General features: G+C 38.3%; 1 protein-coding gene across 2 annotated transcripts in view; it reads right to left on the bottom strand.

Annotated features, from left to right (window-relative positions):
• Positions 1 to 2,439: 2,439 nt before the first annotated feature.
• The window catches only part of LOC102025212 (zinc finger protein 709-like), a 40,334-nt gene continuing 23,841 nt past the window's right edge, over positions 2,440 to 18,932 (bottom strand). Inside the window, exons 1-4 of one of the 2 annotated variants that reach the window (XM_013507810.1) lie at positions 14,818 to 16,636; positions 6,809 to 6,935; positions 6,552 to 6,612; positions 2,440 to 4,779 (exon numbers count right to left, since the gene is read on the bottom strand). In XM_013507810.1, the coding sequence (XP_013363264.1) occupies positions 3,339 to 4,779; positions 6,552 to 6,612; positions 6,809 to 6,896 (1,590 nt within the window). In that variant the 5' untranslated portion in view covers positions 6,897 to 6,935; positions 14,818 to 16,636 and the 3' untranslated portion in view covers positions 2,440 to 3,338. Of the gene's footprint in view, positions 4,780 to 6,551; positions 6,613 to 6,808; positions 6,936 to 14,817; positions 16,637 to 18,932 lie in introns of those variants that run through there. The other variant, XM_005375996.2, reaches the window with a different exon arrangement.

Here is an 18,932-nt window from a genome sequence, read left to right as displayed (position 1 = left end):
CATAACATGAAGGCTCCACATTGTGCACTGTCCTAATCTCCTCCTCCTGCTCTCCTGTGCACAGTTCATACAGCCCACCTACATCTCTGTGGCTGGTGATCAAAGTCCCACCCTCTAGAATCTGAAGGACAGGAGAAGTGATCTCATATCTAGCTGTGATGAGATGAACAAAGTGACAGACACTATCCAAGAGTATTCCCTGCCCCAGGTTACTTCAAGGGTGCTGAAACAGTCCACCTGGGGATTACAAGAGGAATTTGCTCCTGGCTTTCCAGAGCAGGTACCAGCTTTCTAACTATTTAGAGGGTCTTTTCCGCTTCTTCCTCCTAGAAATAGAGCAATAAGTTTGCTCTAGACTATGTCCCGTGGAAACAACTGACCTCAGACAGGGAGGGCTGCTTTGGGCAGGTCATGCCCCATAGCAGAGGACAGAGTGTGGGATGTCACTCTTGAGCAGTACGTATCTTCCTGGTGATGCTAAGAAATAAAAATTTGCTGCAGGCAAGTTGGGGACATGTTGTAGGGTGTAAAAATTGACACTGTACTCTGCAGTGTACTCCATGAATTACATCAGATAGTTCAAAAATCATATTACACATCTGGTAAGCTATAATATTCACTTATGGATATTTAAAAATGTATTACTCATGTTTTCATGATACCAAAAATTTCTAACAATGCAAGCCCATCAGAAATTAAGCAGTTTTTGTATAAAACATTTGACAAGCTATTTCAATGTAAAAGTTATTTAAAAGTACAGGTCAAGGGAGAAAAACTAGAATTCAGGAACACAACTTGGGCCAGTCAACATGTTTGAAGGCATTTGCCACACACATCAAACATCCAACAGTGGTCCTTATGAATAATGAAAAATGGCATTCTATAAATTTATCTCTAAACTGGGTAAAATAGCACAACCTGAATTATAATTTAGTAAATCCCACTTTTTACAAAGCTGATACGTGTATTAGTCAGGGTTTACTAAAGAAACAGATATAACACAAGATATACAAATATGTAAGAAATTGCAATTTTGGCTTACAGTGGTCAGCCACAGAGCTGGATGAGGAACCATGCAGAGGGTGTCTGCATGCTGCAGCTAAGGCCTGGAGCTCACTGCAGTGTCTGTCCAAGTCTGTATTAGGAGGCTGATGGGTCTGCAACAGAACGCTGAAGAATCTACAATGAAGGCTGAGAAGTTTCAGGTGGAAGCCAAACAATCTGCACCAGAAGCTAGGAGATGACCAAGCTGAAGGCAAAGACTGGAGCTCTTCCAAAGACTCAGTAATAAGTCCTTTTTCTTTCTTTTTTTTTTTTTTTAATTGTATGCAGCCTACTTGCCCTGGGAGCAGTCCTTTACATGCACACCATCCCCAGGCCCTTCTCTTGTATAAGCTCAGGATGAATATAAATTAAGGACCGTGGCTCTCTGCTGAGTCACACAGTTAACCTTTTAAACTTTTTCAGTTGACACAATGAACAACATCCTAGAGTGCTAAAGGAATGTTCTTTTCAGCCCAGAATGTAAAACTGCTGAGTTAGTTAAGCTTGTAGACTCAAGTTGACACAATGTATCAACCACAGCAGTTAGGTTTTCCTTCGTGTCATTATTTCAACTTGTTATGCAAAAATAATAATGATGGCCAGGCATGGTGGTGCACGCCTACAATCCTAGCATGTGGGAAGCTGAGGCAGGAATGCTTAAGTTTGAGGTCAGTTTGGACTACATAGTGAGTTCAATGCTGGCCTGAACTACACAGTAAGAACTACTCAAAAAATATAATTAATGATTACTGAAGAAAGAATGGCATCTTAACACTAGGGAATAAAGGCATTTTTTTTCCAGTAAAATATTGGCCATAACTTAAGTGGTCATCAGTACAAAAGAGTTAAATAAATGATGATACATTCTGTGGAGGAAGAGGACAGGAACATTTCCAAATTTCCAATGTCCCCCGTTGAGGGAGGGAGTGGATGATAAATGTGCACAGGAGAAAGCAGATGAAGTCTCTAGGTTTCTAGAAAAAGCTCACCATGGTTTGAGGTACCAGATACAGATGATTTCCTTCTTAACGTGTGCCAACTCCTATGGACTATATATTGTATGCAAGGTGTTTAGGTATGTTTTACAGAAGATATAAGTAAAGGGTCATCCCTTTCATATCTAGTATATTCTAGGTAGGGTGTACATGATCTTTACGTATAGGAAACAACTAATATTTGCCTCATTACATTGAATAGCAATCACTCTCCCCCAAAACTACTCCAGTGCAGACCAAAATTCCTTTGAAAGTGTTATTGAAAAATTATCATTTATAATTTTGGAGAGATTATTGTAATTTATGATTTCCTCTGGAGACAAGTTATGGTCCTTCTGGTCCGTGGCAATCAGAAACACATGTTCACAAGTCTTTGAAATATATATCTTAAAATATGATGTCAAATTCAAAAATATCATTTATTACACAGAATACAGAGTATACACACCAAAAATTTAAATTGTTAGGACAAAATCCTAACAATTAACAGAAAGCAATTAAAGTTAAATTTTAGTGGCTTATACCTCCCAGTTGTCAAGACTAAATAACTATATAAACATTAACTCTACTTGAAAGTAAAAAATACATTTCAATTCACTCAGCTTAATTAAAAGACACTATGTGTTAAGATCAAAGATACAAACACAAAAATACCTAGTTATGTCAACTCATTATCTTTATATGAAAAACTGGAGAAACACAACTGACACATTTAGGTGATTTACTGAAAAACATAATGTATGTAATGGGATTGTATTTTCTGGACATTTCATGGAGAAATATTGACATCAAGATTTTGTATTAATGATTTCTACAGGTCTCCACTACATGAGAAATTTTCATAAGATTTTACAAATAGGCTTACATACACAGTTTCTCCCCAGTGAGATTCCTTTCATATATTTGATAGTACATGTATGTACCCAAAGCATTCCCACACTGCTTACATACATAGGATTTCTCCTCATTGTGAGTTTTTATGTCTTTGGCAAATACCACGAATGTTGAAAGCTTTCCACACTGCCTATATATATAGAATTAATGCCAAACCCGAGTCCTTTCACATTTTTTTACAACAATGCTTCCCCACACTGCTTACATACATAGGTTTTCTCCCCAGTGTGAATTCTCTCCTGTATTTTACAATTACTGTGTGTGCTGAAAGCTTTCCCACACTGCTTACATACACAGTTTCTCCTCTGTGTGATTTCCTTCATGTACTTTACAATAACCTTGTGTACTAAAAACTTTCCCACATTGCTTACATACATAGGGTTTGGGTTTCTCCCTGGTGTGACTTCATGTGTTTGAAAAGTACTCTTTCTCATCATACTGCTTACGAACATAGGGTTTTCCCCCAGTGTGAGTTCTTTCATGTTGTTTACAATGATGACTCCTACTGAAAGCTTTCCCACACTGTTTACATACATAGGGTTTTCCTCCACTATGAAGTATTTCATGTCTTTTACAATCACCTTGTGTACTAAAAGCCTTCCCACATTCCTTACATACATAGGGTTTCTCCCCAGTGTGAATTCTTTCATGTATTTTACAACCACCTGGTGTACTAAAAGCCTTCCCACACTGCTTACAAACATAGGGTTTCTCCCCAGTGTGAATTCTTTTGTGTATTTTACAACCACTGCTTGTGCTGAAAGCTTTCCCACACTGCTTACATACATAAGGTTTCTCCCCAGTGTGAATTCTTTCATGCATTATACAATTACCTTGTGTGCTGAAAGCTTTCCCACACTGCTTACATATATAGGGTTTCTCCCCATTGTGAGTTCTTTCATGTTTTTGATGATCACCATGTGTGCTGAAAGCTTTCCCACATTGATGACATACATAGGGTTTGGGTTTCTCCCAGGTGTGACTTCGTTCATGTGCTTGACAGTTATAGGATCTGCTGAAAGCTTTCCCACATTGCTTACATACATAGGGTTTCTTCCCAGTGTGAGTTCTTTCATGTTGTTTACAATGTTCACGCCTACCAAAAGCTTTCCCACATTGCCTACATACATAGGGTTTCTCCCCACTATGAATTCTTTCATGTATTTGACAATTACTATGTGTGCTGAAAGCTTTCCCACATTGCTTACACACATAGGGTTTCTCCCCAGTATGAGTTCTTTCATGTTTTCGACAATTACCATGTAAGCTAAAAGCTTTCCCACACTGCTTACATACATAGGGTTTCTCCCCAGTGTGATTTCTTTCATGTTGTTTATAATGTTGATGCCTACTAAAAGTTTTCCCACATTGCTTACATATGTAGGGTTTCCCTCCATTGTGATTTCTTTCAGGGTTCTGAACATCATTGCAAGTGCTGGAGGACTTCAAATTTTTCTTACATACAAAGGTCTCTTTAAGGGGAGTTCTTTCACTAAGTTCAGAGTATTTCACAGATTTCACATACTGACCATATTTATAGGGTTTCTCTCCAATCTTTTTCCTTGCATCCTTTTGAAAGGAGTGGAAATTACCACAGGTTTTTCCATGTTCATTACAATTATGCAGCTTCTCTTCTGATCCCAAATACTCAGATGTCTTCAGTCCAGTGTCAGCTATGAACACATTTAGTGACAAGGGCCCAATTAGGGGTTTCCTGCAAGCAAGGCCTTCAGCTGGTTTTAGACCAGTTTGTTTCATGTCCACTTTAGCATATGGTGCCCAAAGGATTATTTCTTCATGTGGATTCTGAATTTTATTTGGGTAGCATTTCTCTACCTCTTCATTTCTGTAAAAAACAATGACAACAGCAAAAATAGTTGCAATAAAATGAGTCTCCATAGTAATGACTTACTGCAAGTTCTGTGTGATGCCTCCTAAGAAATTCTGACAATGAATGAACTGAAAGCCCTGAACAGCCATTCCCAAGAGTGATATGCATTTGGGGATTTTTAAAGTGGTATATTTTGGAATACAAACAGGTCAGTTGTATTTTGGCAAACTGGTACACATATATAGTAGGTTGATCATGTTGATACCTTTTCTATCATCATTCTCCCTCTTCTCCCCCTACCCTCTTTGCCTTCCCCATCTCCAGAAAGTTAGCCTTTCCTTTTTAAGTGCCTCATCTTTTTTTTTTTTTTTTTGGCCTCTTTGTCTTACTCTCTATATTTTCAGTTTCTCATATAACAGAGATGTTTCATTTTCTATGCCTGATTTATTTCATTTAACACTATCAGATGAAGATCACCAATTTCTATTGGCAAATGACATGGCATAATTCGTTTTTATAGCTGACTATATAGCACATTTTTCTTTTTCTTTTCCTTTTTAGTACTGGGAGTTAAACACTGGTCTTAGCACTGAATTACATCACCAGGTTTTTTTTCTTAATTTAGAAGAGATTCTCAGTAATGATATGCTCAGGCTGAGCTTCTATCTGACATCCTGCTGAATTAGCTTCCCAGAGTGCTGGGAATGAACCATCACACTGAGCCTATCAAAAATTGTCTTTATCCATTCATCCAGTGAGGGACATCTAGGTTGATTCCAGGACTTAGCTGTTATAATTTGTCCTGCTTTGAGTATGCATAAGCATGTATCAGTATAGTATGATAATTTTAACTCTTTTGGAACTATACCCAAGAGTGGCATTCCTGAATCAAATGGAATTTGTGTTTGGACTTTTTGAGGTGTCTATGCACTGATTATCATGCTATATTTAACATTCCCATCAACAATGTTAGAAGGTGCCCACCAGCAATAATGGACGGTGCCCTCTAAGAAATTTAAACAATGAATGGACTCAATTCTCTGGAGGATGGCTTGAAAGCATTTGGTATTATAACACTAGCATTCATTTGTGCTTTGAATACTGCTTCAAGGTTAGCAATTTTGTTTGTTTTTTGAAACAGGGTATCACTATGTAGATCAGGCTGGCCCTGCCTGTACTCACTATGTGACCCAGGCTACCCTCGAACTCATGGCAAATCCTCCTGCCTTAGCCTCCCAAGTGCTGGAATCACAGGCATACACTACCATACCCAGCCTAAGGTTAGCAATTTTTTAGATAGTAAATGTCTCATATCCACATGTATACACAGATATCCTAAAGATGGGTTTCTGTCAAAACTTAAAATTCATTTCTTTTCATATATACCTATATATAACATCTAAATGCAATTTCATATATTTTCATGAAGGTGATCATGAAAGAACATTTCTTATACGTCAGTGTGTCACTTGTTGCATATCAGTAGTTTCTTGTATTGGAGTATTTCTCTATTTAGTTATCAGATTATACATACTGAAACTATACACAGCTTTGGAGAATATTTGTAAGATTAAATAAATTTGAGGGCTTGGGGATGCGGCTCAGCAGTTGCGCTCTTGCCTTGCATGCACAAGGCCCTGGGTTCTATCCCCAGCACCACATACATACATACATACATACATACATACGTATCAACATAAGAACATGGCCACATTTTCCCTGGTTGTAGTATTTCTGTTCACATACTGACTTGAGGAACATTCCCATTCCTTTTGAGTGCAAATTACCTTAGATTTCTCCAGTAATTTTTGTACTGTTCTTCAACTTCCTGGTTACCCCAGGCTCTCCCTGAATTGCAGACATAGAAATGTAAGAAGATACTATATTATTACACAAAAATGAATAGGTTCCAGTTAGATTCATGGTGTAATGTAAGTAGGGCTGAAATATTCTTCAAAATGTTTTCATATTCTATATAATGAAACTGCATGATGAGCAACAATGTTTTCTGACTGTATACATGAGAAAGTAAGGTCATCCTTACCTATGGCAGCCATGTTCCTAAAAGTTTCCTTCATCACATCTCTGTAGAGCTTCTTTTGTGATGGATTCAGCAAAGCCCACTCCTCCATGGTGAAGTGCACAGCCACATCCTGAAAGGTCACTGCCTCCTAAGTGATCACACACATATTTCTTGAAGGAAGGTTAAGACTTACAGGCTGGGATGTCTCAATTCTTCTCATAAAATTGAACTGAGAGCCAGGTGTGGTGGTGGGTGTCTGTAATCCCAGCACTCAGGAGGCTGAGGCCAGCAGGACTGGCATGAGTTTGAGACTAGTAGGGCTACACAGTGAGGTAAAGGCCAGCCTGAACTGCATAGTGAGGCCCTGTCTCAAAAAAAGAAAACAAACCAATAAAGCTGAATATTTAAATATTAACTCCATGTCTTGGTCATCAAATCCATGTGTATGCACATATTTTGCAGGCAGCAATTCTGATGCTAGATTGCCACTCATTACAATAGCAAAAGTAGAATAGGAGCACTGCAAGGGTGCTGTGTCATTGCGAGGGTACTTGTGCAGTGTCTCTAAAGCAGAGCTCACAGAGGGGGAGACTACAAAATCCCCATTCACAAAACACTGAAGCAGGTGAATATCTAGTGAATGGTTTTGATAGACAATAGGTAAATGTCTTTTCAAATATTATTATTTGTGGCACTGAGTCTTTGTACTTAGCAGTTTGAAATTTGAATTTGGTTTCATAAAAAATAATTGAACATCAAATAAGGCTTATGAATAATAAAATGTTAATGGAAAAAGGTTAATTGGAACAAGTCTACGAACACTGAAAATAGGAAAAGGGTGGCATTTTATCTTATAGCTCAGTGTCACCAAATGGTCACCTTGTATTCAAATATAAGAAATTCTAGGGGGTATGGGAAATAAATTGGGGGAAAGAGATGGATGAATTATATTAAACTCACTGAAAACCAATATATCACAAAGTAATTAAGTACAGAAGGAAAACTTTAGCCAAGTGTGATGGTGCATGCCAGTAATCCCAGCACTTGGGAGGCTGATGCAGAATTGCCATGAAGTCTGAGACCAGCCTTGGTTACACAGTCAATTCAAGACCAGCCTGAAATAGAAAGTGAGAACCTGCCTCAACTTCCTCCTCCAAAACATTTTTCACTCCTGAATGACACTTTTGATTTATTAAAATGTATAGCTGTACAGTATTATAAAAATCTAACAACACTGAATACCTTTTAAGCAAAAAGGTTGATATCTTACATAAGATACATGAAACACATTCAAATTCCACCTTTCATAAGGCTGTGCTCTTAGAATGACAAATGGATCTCAGGAAACAGAGACAGTCTTCAATGGTTCCATATATATATAGAATATTGATTCATGATAGAACTGATGTAATGCTTCTCTGGAGGAAATCACAATCTTGTTTCATTTATGTTCAGGGAGAAACAGGTGTTTGGAAACGTGTATACTCTTCTATGTACAATAATTATGCTACATAATGAAATTAGAAAAATAAACTTGAATGCCTTCAGAATCTACTGTGAAATAACATTTAGATGAGAAAAGTATTTCCCCAGAAGAAAACCAACTGATCAGCAGAATTGGAAGGAAAAATTGAAATATATGAAAATCATGGGAAATAAACAAGATATGAAGAAAATACTTGTTGTGTACACAGTATACAAATAGTGTATAAATAGGAAAGATCAATGAACACAAATCTCAAAAAATGACAGCAACATATCTAACCCAAGAGAAAATACCAAATAGAAAACAATAACCACGTATTTTTTGAAAAAGGTCATTAAAGAAAAATGAAAATGTGTAAGAACACAATAAGCAAGTAGACTTATGCACAATAGAGAATAAACTGATATACTTTACACTCATTTCCTTTATTTTGGAATTTACCAAAATCTCCAGTCCAATGACTGTAACACATAGTACAGGGTGGGGGCAGCTCACACCACCAGGCTTGTGGAAAGGCACCATGGCATGGAATTTATTGTGTCTGGGTGCAGGCAGACAGAAGGTGAAAAGACTTTCTGCAGGGAACAAAGCAAAGTATGCCCCATTATCAGGATGGAAAGAAGGCAAGAGACATTAGGAGGGAAAATTTTAATAAATATCTGTGGTCAAAGTTTCCTGGTTGCCTTCCACCTCAGTGGGCAAAATCCTTGAAGCATCTGGTATAAACTTCTGGGAGTCTCCTGATGTCCCAGGACCTGCAAAATTTCTTGTCCTATCTTATGGACATCCTGTGCTTGCTGATGACAGCAGTGGTGGTGAGCTGAGTTCCCTGCTAATAATAGTGCCTCTGCTGGCAGGCAGGTTGGGGGCTGGGAGAGTCAAGTCCAGTTGGAGCCTTATATTGACTTCTTTCCACTGTCTAGAGAAAACATTGTGCTATTATTACGAGAGATAGATGTGACAGTTTTCAAGTAGACTTGAAAAATGCTGAACCACATGGTCAACAGAAGCATGACAAAGCACTTTGCCCATGATTCATATATCAGCACTTGTGAACAATAGTGAGATGGAAAAAGAACAGCATAAAAAAACCACATGAAAGTATATCTCTGAACAATTTCTAGAATAATCACTTATTGAACATTCCAACACAGGAAACTAAAAGAAAACTGTTCATAGATAATCACACATGGTACAATTAAGAAGAGTCAGTAAAGTGAGTGGTCATCCACGTGGCAAAAGAGGTTTGAATCAGGCAGGGTTTTATTAACCTGGATACTCTCATCCACTGTCCAAGGCCCAATGATGAAACTTCCTGAATATTCTGAGGATACAATATAACCCTGTAAAGTTGTGGTTTTGAATTGACTGCCTCATTCTTTGTAGATTTTTCCTTAGAACCTAACTAGTAGTTGTTCATAGAAGCCCCTGCAATTTCACGGAAACCACAAATATCCTCTGCAATTTATTTTGTGCAGGAGGTTTGCAAGTAGACAATCTGAGTGTTATTCATTTCTCCTTGCTGCTGATTTGCTGCTGCTCTGTAACCCATCTCGGGCAGATGCATCAGCATTCCTGCTTCATAACAGAAATCTACCACATGAGTCTGTCTTGAGCGCTCTTGCTCGGCCTAAGATGCCGCCCAAACACCCTGCACCTTCTAAGGCTTTATTAATACAGTATTTTATTAAATTATATAACTATGGGTGACAGTACATATTTAGGACTTAAAGTATAAAAGCAGACATTTATAAGCATTTTTCTGACCATTATCTGAAATTTGAACTTTTTCAGAAGTCACAGGTGCTCTAGGAATGTAACCCTCATGAATTTCTGGGGTACATTTTATTTACATTGTTGTTACTGTTAAATCTCACCTGTACTTTTTAAAATAAAATATACTGGAAAATATTTAAACATCAAATTACCATTAAGAAAGTACATATTAACTTATATCTACTTGTCTGTATTCACGTATGAAAAGATGAGACATTATTCACACAATGGGCACCAGTAAGCGAAGCAGCATGTTTCCAAACAGGAGATACACAGACTTCCAGCAAGCAGAAGTCAAACTCTATACTGCCCATCAGGAGAACTCGGTAGACTGTCAGAGAAAGAGAAAACAGATACTGGAGCTTATCAGTGTCTACACATCTCTGAGTTATGGTGTCAATTCTATGCCTACCTAGACAGGAGTGGTTGTTATGTTGGCAGTGATGAGGATATATTACTTAGAAAGGTATGCAAAAAGGAACAGTAGTCTACCATCGATTCAGCAAAATCTTCAGAAGTTGTATTAATTTTACATTATTCAATTTGTACCTTAAAGTCAACAGTGGTTGCAGTGACCAGATAATGATATAAAAGGCACTTCTCACCCTTTTCCCTGACCCTGCTACCATCCTGTGATCTTCAATAAATATACCTACTTATTACATAAAAAAGTCAGTTATCTAAAAAAGAACAGTCCTCAATACATATTCCACTAAATAGAGTATCAAGTTACATTCATGAGACAGAACATGAATGTGAAGAAAAAAATCTATGATTCACAACCATGTTAGTTGCTTTTCTCTCTTTGCTGAGACAAAATACCTGATGCCCAATATTAAAGAAGGAAAGGTTTACTGAGTTCACAGTTTGCAGAGCTTTCAGTCCATAATCAGCTGGCTCCAAGGCAGGGTGGCATATGGCAGAAGGGTAACAGTTAATGGTGGCTGAAAACAGCAAAAGCAATAAGAGCAAAACAAGGGAGGGCAAGCCTCTTTCCCTCCCTTACATTGTAGGTAGGTTTCTGGCCCTAGGGCGGGGATAGCACTGACACCACTAATCGCAGCACTAGACAATGAAGTAATCACAAACTCTAGATTCAGCCATCTCTGAAAAGCCTGCTCCCCATGACTGCATGAGGCACAAACCATAGCAACTATGCCTGAAGATTTCAAAACAACTCTATCAGTAATTGACAGATGAAGAAAGAAGAAAACTCTGTAATAAACAGTTAAAATTAATAGCATCATGCTTCACAGGTATTCATCAGATATTGCAAAACACTTTATCAAATAACTACATAGTACAGTCTTCTCAAAAGCAAAAGAAATATTCACCCAAATGGGACATGTTCAGTATAACAATAAAGAATTTTATTTCTAGGAGTAAAAAATGAAATGTGTTATGGACATGTACCAACTCATTATAATAAATATAGTCATTATATACTGTAAACATGTATGAATAAAAGTCAAAAAAGGAGAAATACAGGAAAAGACTTAATAACGTTAAGTCTTGGAAGTCAGCAGAATAAGGCCGTGTTAAGTAATGTGAATCATGCAAAGGAGGCCCTCACACCTGTTGAAATGAAATTCAAGACCAACAGCAGAAAGATATTAAAATATTCCTAAGAACTAGAGATTAAATCACAAATTTTAAGACAAATGCTTCAAATGAAAAGCTTGATTAAATATTAATGATTTCATAACGTATGAAAGGAATATACTGTACAACACATTATCATTTCAGAGACCCCGAAAGGGGTGTTTCAAAAGAATTTAAAAATAATCTATAAATTTAAAAAGAACAAAGATTGCAAAATCAGAAAAGTGGAGAAACAGCAACATAAAAATGAAATTCATTCCCCAGATAATAGATTTCACTGCTCATTATTCATGTAGACTATAGACAATAGAGAAGAAATGATTAAAAGTATCAAAGGCACTATTAAATAATTAATGTAATTTATTACAATAAAATCTCAAAAAGAAAAACTATAAAATAATATTAATGATACAGACAAAACACAAGAAAGAACAAAATAATAGGCAGTAATTAAGGTGGAAAATATAAAATTATCTTCCCTTGCACAGATCATGGTATATGTTGGAAAAATGAAAAGTACCCAAAAAATCCACAAAAGACCAAACTAATGGAAGTACTATGATAATATACCACAGAGTATATCTCTACTGTAATATACAAGAATATGCCATGTAATTATGTATCAGGTATAAATAAGTAGATTGAAAATTGTAGATCTTACAACATAATGTAGCTTTCACAGTGACAGTTATGTTAAAAGCCTATATATGAAAGTGGTTCAATACTAGCTGTAATAAACACAAGATAAAACCACAAAAATAAAATATATTAGATGGACAAATAAAAATAAATTATTTCACATGTTGGCAAAACAATAAAACCATGTATCTATAAAATATTAGATAAAAAATTCATACGAAACTTTGGTTAAAAAAATTTGAATTTTTTCATCTGCATGCCAGCACTTTTCTTATTCTATCAAAAATTTTAATTCATTATCACTAGAAGAAACAAATCAACAGCAACATTTTAAATGCATCAAAAATTTTTTTAGCCTGTAATTCCAGCACTCAGGAAGCTGAGGCACGAGAATCACTAGAAGTTCAATCAAGGCCAGCCTGGGCTACAAAGTGAGTTCAAGGCCAGCCTGAACTGCATAGTAAAACCTTGTCTCAGAAAGATAGAGGCAGTGGAATAAGGGAATGAAGTGCCTGAAATATGAATTTCCCTACAATCCTATGGGCAATAAGTTGAGGCAATGAAATCATGAATAATATTTTCAGCATTATAATAATAATATATTAATCTAAGTTATTAAATTATTCAAAACTCCAAAAGAATTGAAACCAAATAACACTTTGCTACATGAGATCCTTTTGTTCCAAAGATTTTTCCCAAAATGTATCCTGTAGCCACCTTGGATGTAGCTAAATGAAATCAGATACACTGGAAGTAACCATAAGTGGTTTGTTCACTTGCATCATGCTTATATGGATCTTTAAGCATATATATGGCAAATGCAAAAAAAATTATTTTAAAATCACGCATGATGATGCATGCCGGTGATCTATCACTAGGGAGGCTGAGGCAGGAGGATCTCTGTGAGTTCCAGGACAAGCCTGGGCTACTAGTGAGTGCAAGGCCAGCCTAAACTATATGAGATCCTGGTCTTAAAAAAACAAAACAAGATTTCTAAGGCTTTCTTTGCTTCATCAGATGTAGTCAATTCTTCACTACATTTTTAACTAGGATAATCATAATCTTATTGTTAAGCTATGAAAATAAATCCACAAATCCTTAAGATAACTTGTATTTTATACCAGCAACTTGCTGCACAAGAAGCAAAAGGGCAGGTTGGGGAAGAAGGCTGTTTCACTGTAGTTCACAAAACCCACACTCAGAAGGTTGCACACTCCTGAGGACATGCACAATACACTGTGCCCACACACTATGTCCAGTCTACTTTGCTTCTCCTTGCACAGAATACCACTTTATGCAGAATTATTGACATGCTTTCACCCCTACACTTGGTGCTTTCCCCTAGATGCAGTATTGCTTTTATTCACTGTCCTACCTCATTCAGCATGTCAGTTGTTTTGAGACAGGGTCTCACGTTGTAGTTCAGACTGGCCTTTAATTCACATTGTAGGCGAGGCTGAATTTGAACTCCCAACACTCCTCTTGCCTCAGCCCCCCAAGTGCTGGGATTATGGGCATGTGTCACACCTGCTAGTATGTCATCTTAAAAATAATGTCTATAAACTGTCCATGGACTATAGCAGTTATGTGAGAGATGGTGCTTCTCTACCTTTTCACATGCATAGGTATTCACAAAATACCTATGCATCCCCTACTTTCAGGAGATTCAAAGTTTGGGTTTAACAGTCAGTCCTTTCTGGAAACTGTCCTTTATAGCAGTACTTTCATCTTTCCTTCTTTACATTGATAACTTCCTGTCCATTTTTGGCATTCTAAACCTCAAGAAACTGTTTGTTTGCTTGTTTATTGCTATGGATATAACACAGTAGCTGAATCAGGCTTGGCCAGGTCCTGAGCTTCATCAAAGGCAATGCTAAACATTTCTTCCAATTTTTATGTTGCTTGTAAAAACTCTGTATATAGAAACTTTGGGATTGTGGAGAAGGGTTTGGGAAGTTTGGAATTTACTGTCATCAAAATCAAATCAGACTGTGTGAGGCCTAGTATCTAAACTTTTAACGAATTTAGCATTATTTGGTGATTTAGCCACTTTCTTGTTGCTGAGAGAACATACCAAATGCCCACAATTTAGAAAAGTTCACACTGGCTCAATTTCAGTCCATGGTCTGCTGGATCCAAGGTAGAACCAGGATGGCAAAGTGGCACAGTGAAGGGAAAGACACTCAAGCCATGCAGCCTGGAAGGAGGCAAAGATGGGGGTGGGGAGCTGCAAAGAAGAACACACTCTTCCAGGCCTTGTCTCGAGTGACCCATCTCCAACAGGTCTTCACATCCAAACAGCACCTCCAGATACTGACGTCACCAATGAATGAATTCACTGATGAGAACAGGGCCCACACAAACCAATCAACTTTCAAACTCATGAGACACTTAGGTGTCATTTTAGATATAAAGCATAACACCTGGTTTGCTGCTGTGAGAAAAAACAGGGAACCCAACACTGCACAGTCTCACCCACAGAAACCTCACACGTGCATCTGAGTCTCCCCTCGACCCTCGTACTCACTGAACGGCATGGTGAGGGCTGGGGCTGCGGGTACTGAGCTGGCAAAGGCAGGGCTCTGGCCACGGCGAAGTCACCTCACTGCTTAGGTTCTGGCAGATGTCTTGGTCCCCCCCAGAGGGCTATGAACGACCAAAAATGTGTACCAGTGACAGCTGACATATAGGAACAAAGATTAATCATCTGATCCAGGGAGGCCGAGAGCCTACCAAAGCTCATTCTGCCTACTTCCAACCAGATGTTGGGCATCCACAAGCCTCACTTCTATGTTGGGACATTTGGCCTTGCTTCGTTGGATGTGGAGGGCTGACGGTATCCCAGCACCTTTCCATGCAGCCACAGTCAGTAAAATTCATAAAGCAAGTCATGCTAACCCTGGTTGGAAGTCTCTGAGCAACACACAGGGAGCTTCTGACCTGAGTGCCTGACAGAGGATTGTGCCTGACTGGACAGTTCATACAACAGAAACTCTTCATGATATAAGGCTCTACTTTCTGCCCAGTGAGCCAAAAGGGAAAGGAAAAGCAATACCATAGCTGCCTGAGTGGAGCCCAAATGACAGACTGTAGACAAAACCCTTCCCAGACCAGACTTCCTCTCGGGACAATCACTTGACCAGCCTATTGGATCATTGCACTGATATAGGATTTGCTTCTAGCTTTGCAGACCTGTGTCTTCCAACTGTATTCATGGGCTCTTTCTTTTTTGTTGTCTCTGAATATAGGATCACAACTACGGTGCCACTGAACTTCCAGAGTCAATGTCACATGGAGAAATCCATTAAACCTAAAGAATCTGGGTCCAGGCAAGGGCGGAACACGATGGAATAGAAGAAAAAACCTAAGGTTGTCAGGGGGAAAAAATTAAATAAGCCATTTACCTTCATGGCACAGACTTTGTTGAACCTTATCTACACATTTTCGGTAAAGAAAATAAAGCTGTGCCAAAAAGGGAACATAACTATGCAATAAATGAAGAAGCTGGTATAATGTGATGAAAGTATTATGTAAAGGAATCAAGATGAAAGAAAAGGAAGTATTTCAAATGCCTCAGACAAGAAACTATTCCAAGTTCACAAAGAAATCCAGAATTCTGAAGACTAATCTTGGCAGGTGGGCCATAATAACAGTTTCAACATAGTCCCAGCCTTCAGTCATTTCTCTATGAGGCAGGAACAGCGAAGAGATTAACAGGTAAATTCTTTATAATGTGCTGTTCCCTTCACACAGATTGAAACTTCTTCTCTTTCAACATAATGATTTCCCCACAGTAAAGTTCTCACCTGGAGTCATGTGATGGGTAGACTTGTCAAATGTATCAGCTTGAGAGAAGCCTAGGATATTAGCAAAGCACATGTCTGGGGTTGTGTGAATAAGGCAAGGGGTTTGACCTTAGCAAATGCAAGAGGGTATGACCTTAGCAACTGTCTCTGATCCCTGGCCCTTTCATCTGAGGTTCTTTCTCTACTCAAGAATTTCCACTGGAAGTTTGAAGAGTTGGTGCTGGAAGCTTTAAGGAACTGGAGATCAACATCCAAAGCAACAGCAGATACCAGAACTCCTCCACAGAAAAAAGAAGAATCTTCCTTTCTTCCCTTTTAGGCCATCTTGGGTGCCAACCCTATGCAGGGTTGATTTTCTCTGCTTAATTTGTGTTCTACAAGCCAATGATCCAGTCAAAAGCTTCACTAACTTACTGGTGTTTCCTAGTCAGCAAGAGGACCTGCTTTCCAACACTCTGAAATTTGCATGCGTCCTTAAGGCTGAACATGGATTTAAAATATGAGAATAATTTTTCCTTACAAAAAAGCAAAGACACCAAAATTAATGTTTTTTTTGTTTGTTTGTTTTTCTTCCAGTACCGGGAATCGAACTCATGACCTTGCGCTTGCCAGGCAGGCGCTTGCCAGGCAGGCGCTGTGCCGCTGAGCTAAATCCCCAGCCCCCAAATCAATGTTTAAATGAGAAGCTTTATAGAAAAATATGAATTGTCCACCTTTTTCCTGAGCATTGGTAATGCCCTCATCATTCTAGTTGAATATAGTCCCAACCGGCTCTGTGCCTGACTAATATGTTGTTCATGTTTAAAAGGTATTTCTTTAATCCCACATCTCAATCGACCCATATAATCATTTCTATAAGTCCTAAGCATCTTAGAAGTTCCTCTGTCAAAAAGTGTAAAGGCCATACGTTTGAATCTTCTTGAAGCTGAAATACATTATTCAATTTAAATTACTCATTTAAAGCAGTGTTAAAGGACATACGATGATATTTTAAGACTACATTAGGAACACAGATTTTGTGGCTATTATCAGTGACCTGTCACAGCACATGAACAATGAGAACATGCACCAAATACTGTACTGGGCCACAGTCTTTGGGTTATGACCCAAGAGCTTCTAAAATTCTAAAGAAGAAACCAAAGAGCAGAAGTTGGGGAGGAAGCCTGAGGAGAACGGACAGATGGATGAAAAAGGAGGAAGAAGTATGGAGGCCATAGTGTTGCTATATATAAACCACACCTCAAGTTAAGAGTTCTACGGATAAGGCCTTTTTATGTTGTTCATGATCCTTGTTCCTGAGGCAAAAAAGAGGGTATTGACTATAGTATGCGGCATTTTTCAAGGAGCTTTTGTTATTTCTAAAATTGAGATATATGTAAATAACAAAGGAAGAGGCAGAGTGCTTTTACAGTTACAGTAAGAAATTTCACTTAAGAAGGATACGTACTGTCTCTCAGCAGAGTGGATCCTTAAGATATCGGTCACAATAGACAAAGAACATAGTGAAACTAAATAGCCAGTGAGATCTGATACATAATGAGCAGAATTTAACAATTTAACATTATTTGCAAAATGTGGCAGAGACAACTTTGTATTACATTTAGACTCACACAAGGCAAGGTACAAAACTACTATCCTACTAATATGTTGTAACTGAACAAATCTGAGTTACTTTCATAGCACCGAGACAGAACACCCAACACGCACAATTTAAAGGAGGGAAAAGTTTACTTTTGTTCAGTCTGTAGAGGTTTCAGTCTATAGTTGGCTGGCTCCAAGGCAGGGTGGCTCTGCAGAAGGGCCTGGCACACAGGAAACTTGAAAAGTAGCAAGCCATCAAGGGAGAAGGAGTGATACATATATTCACCGTTCTAGGCCACACTTACAGTGACCTACCTCTTCCCAACAGGCTTTAACTCCAAATGTCATACCCTGTTATAACCCATCAGTGGACTAATCCACTACCACACCCATGACTCAGTCACCTTCAGAAGTCCCACCTATGAGTGCATGATGCTGTGAGGGAACATTCAGACTGCAACCATAACCTCCAGTTAAGTACAAAAGAAAGTGGGGAGAGGGCTATATTGTAGAAAACTCCCTTAGTATATAAAATATATACTCACTCCTGCATATGCACATACATATATGCTTATATTCACATATGTTTCATTCTTCTCTCATGTTATCACACTGAAATGTGCATATATCCCTTTACTAATTGCTAACTCAGCCTTGTATGTAGGCTCAACTATAAATTTCAGAGATGACACCTTGACAGAACAAAGCAGGCCAAAAGGAGCTTTCCCAAGAATATGCACAAAGGCAGTAGAGAGGGTCAGTGACCAAACCGGGGATCTTAGAGCCCAAAATAGCCAATGAATTATGACAACTCTCAGGGAAGAGGGTCCCTGTTTGCCATATAATAAAAGGGGCTAAGAAGAAAGACCTGCAAGTGCAAGCCCCAGGCTCCCTATCTTACTCCATCAAGGTAGCTGTCTAGCTCCTCCTATTTTTCTCTTCTAATACATTGATTTTATTTCTCCTTCTTAATTTATATCACTAATTCTTTATTTATGTAAGTTTACAAATCATAGAGTAATATAATTTGCTCTCACAAGATACAATGTTAGTGGAGAGAAAAAGCTACAAAGAATGGCTTTCACCCCAGATAGCTCACTTGAGATGTTAGTAAGAATTGCCTCCTCAGTATTCTATAGCTATGATGAGGAGGAGGCCAAGGAGAGAAAACAAAGAGACCGAGAAAAAGCAGCTGCTTTTGCTGCACCACTAAGAGAAACAGATCCCAGGTCTGATTCCCGGGGCTCCAAGAAGA

This window comes from Chinchilla lanigera, unplaced genomic scaffold (assembly GCF_000276665.1).
Source record: "Chinchilla lanigera isolate Chin_1 unplaced genomic scaffold, ChiLan1.0 scaffold00007, whole genome shotgun sequence".
NCBI lineage: Eukaryota > Metazoa > Chordata > Mammalia > Rodentia > Chinchillidae > Chinchilla > Chinchilla lanigera.
Note: the sequence above shows the minus strand (reverse complement) of the source record. Positions and strands in the feature narration are given on the sequence as shown.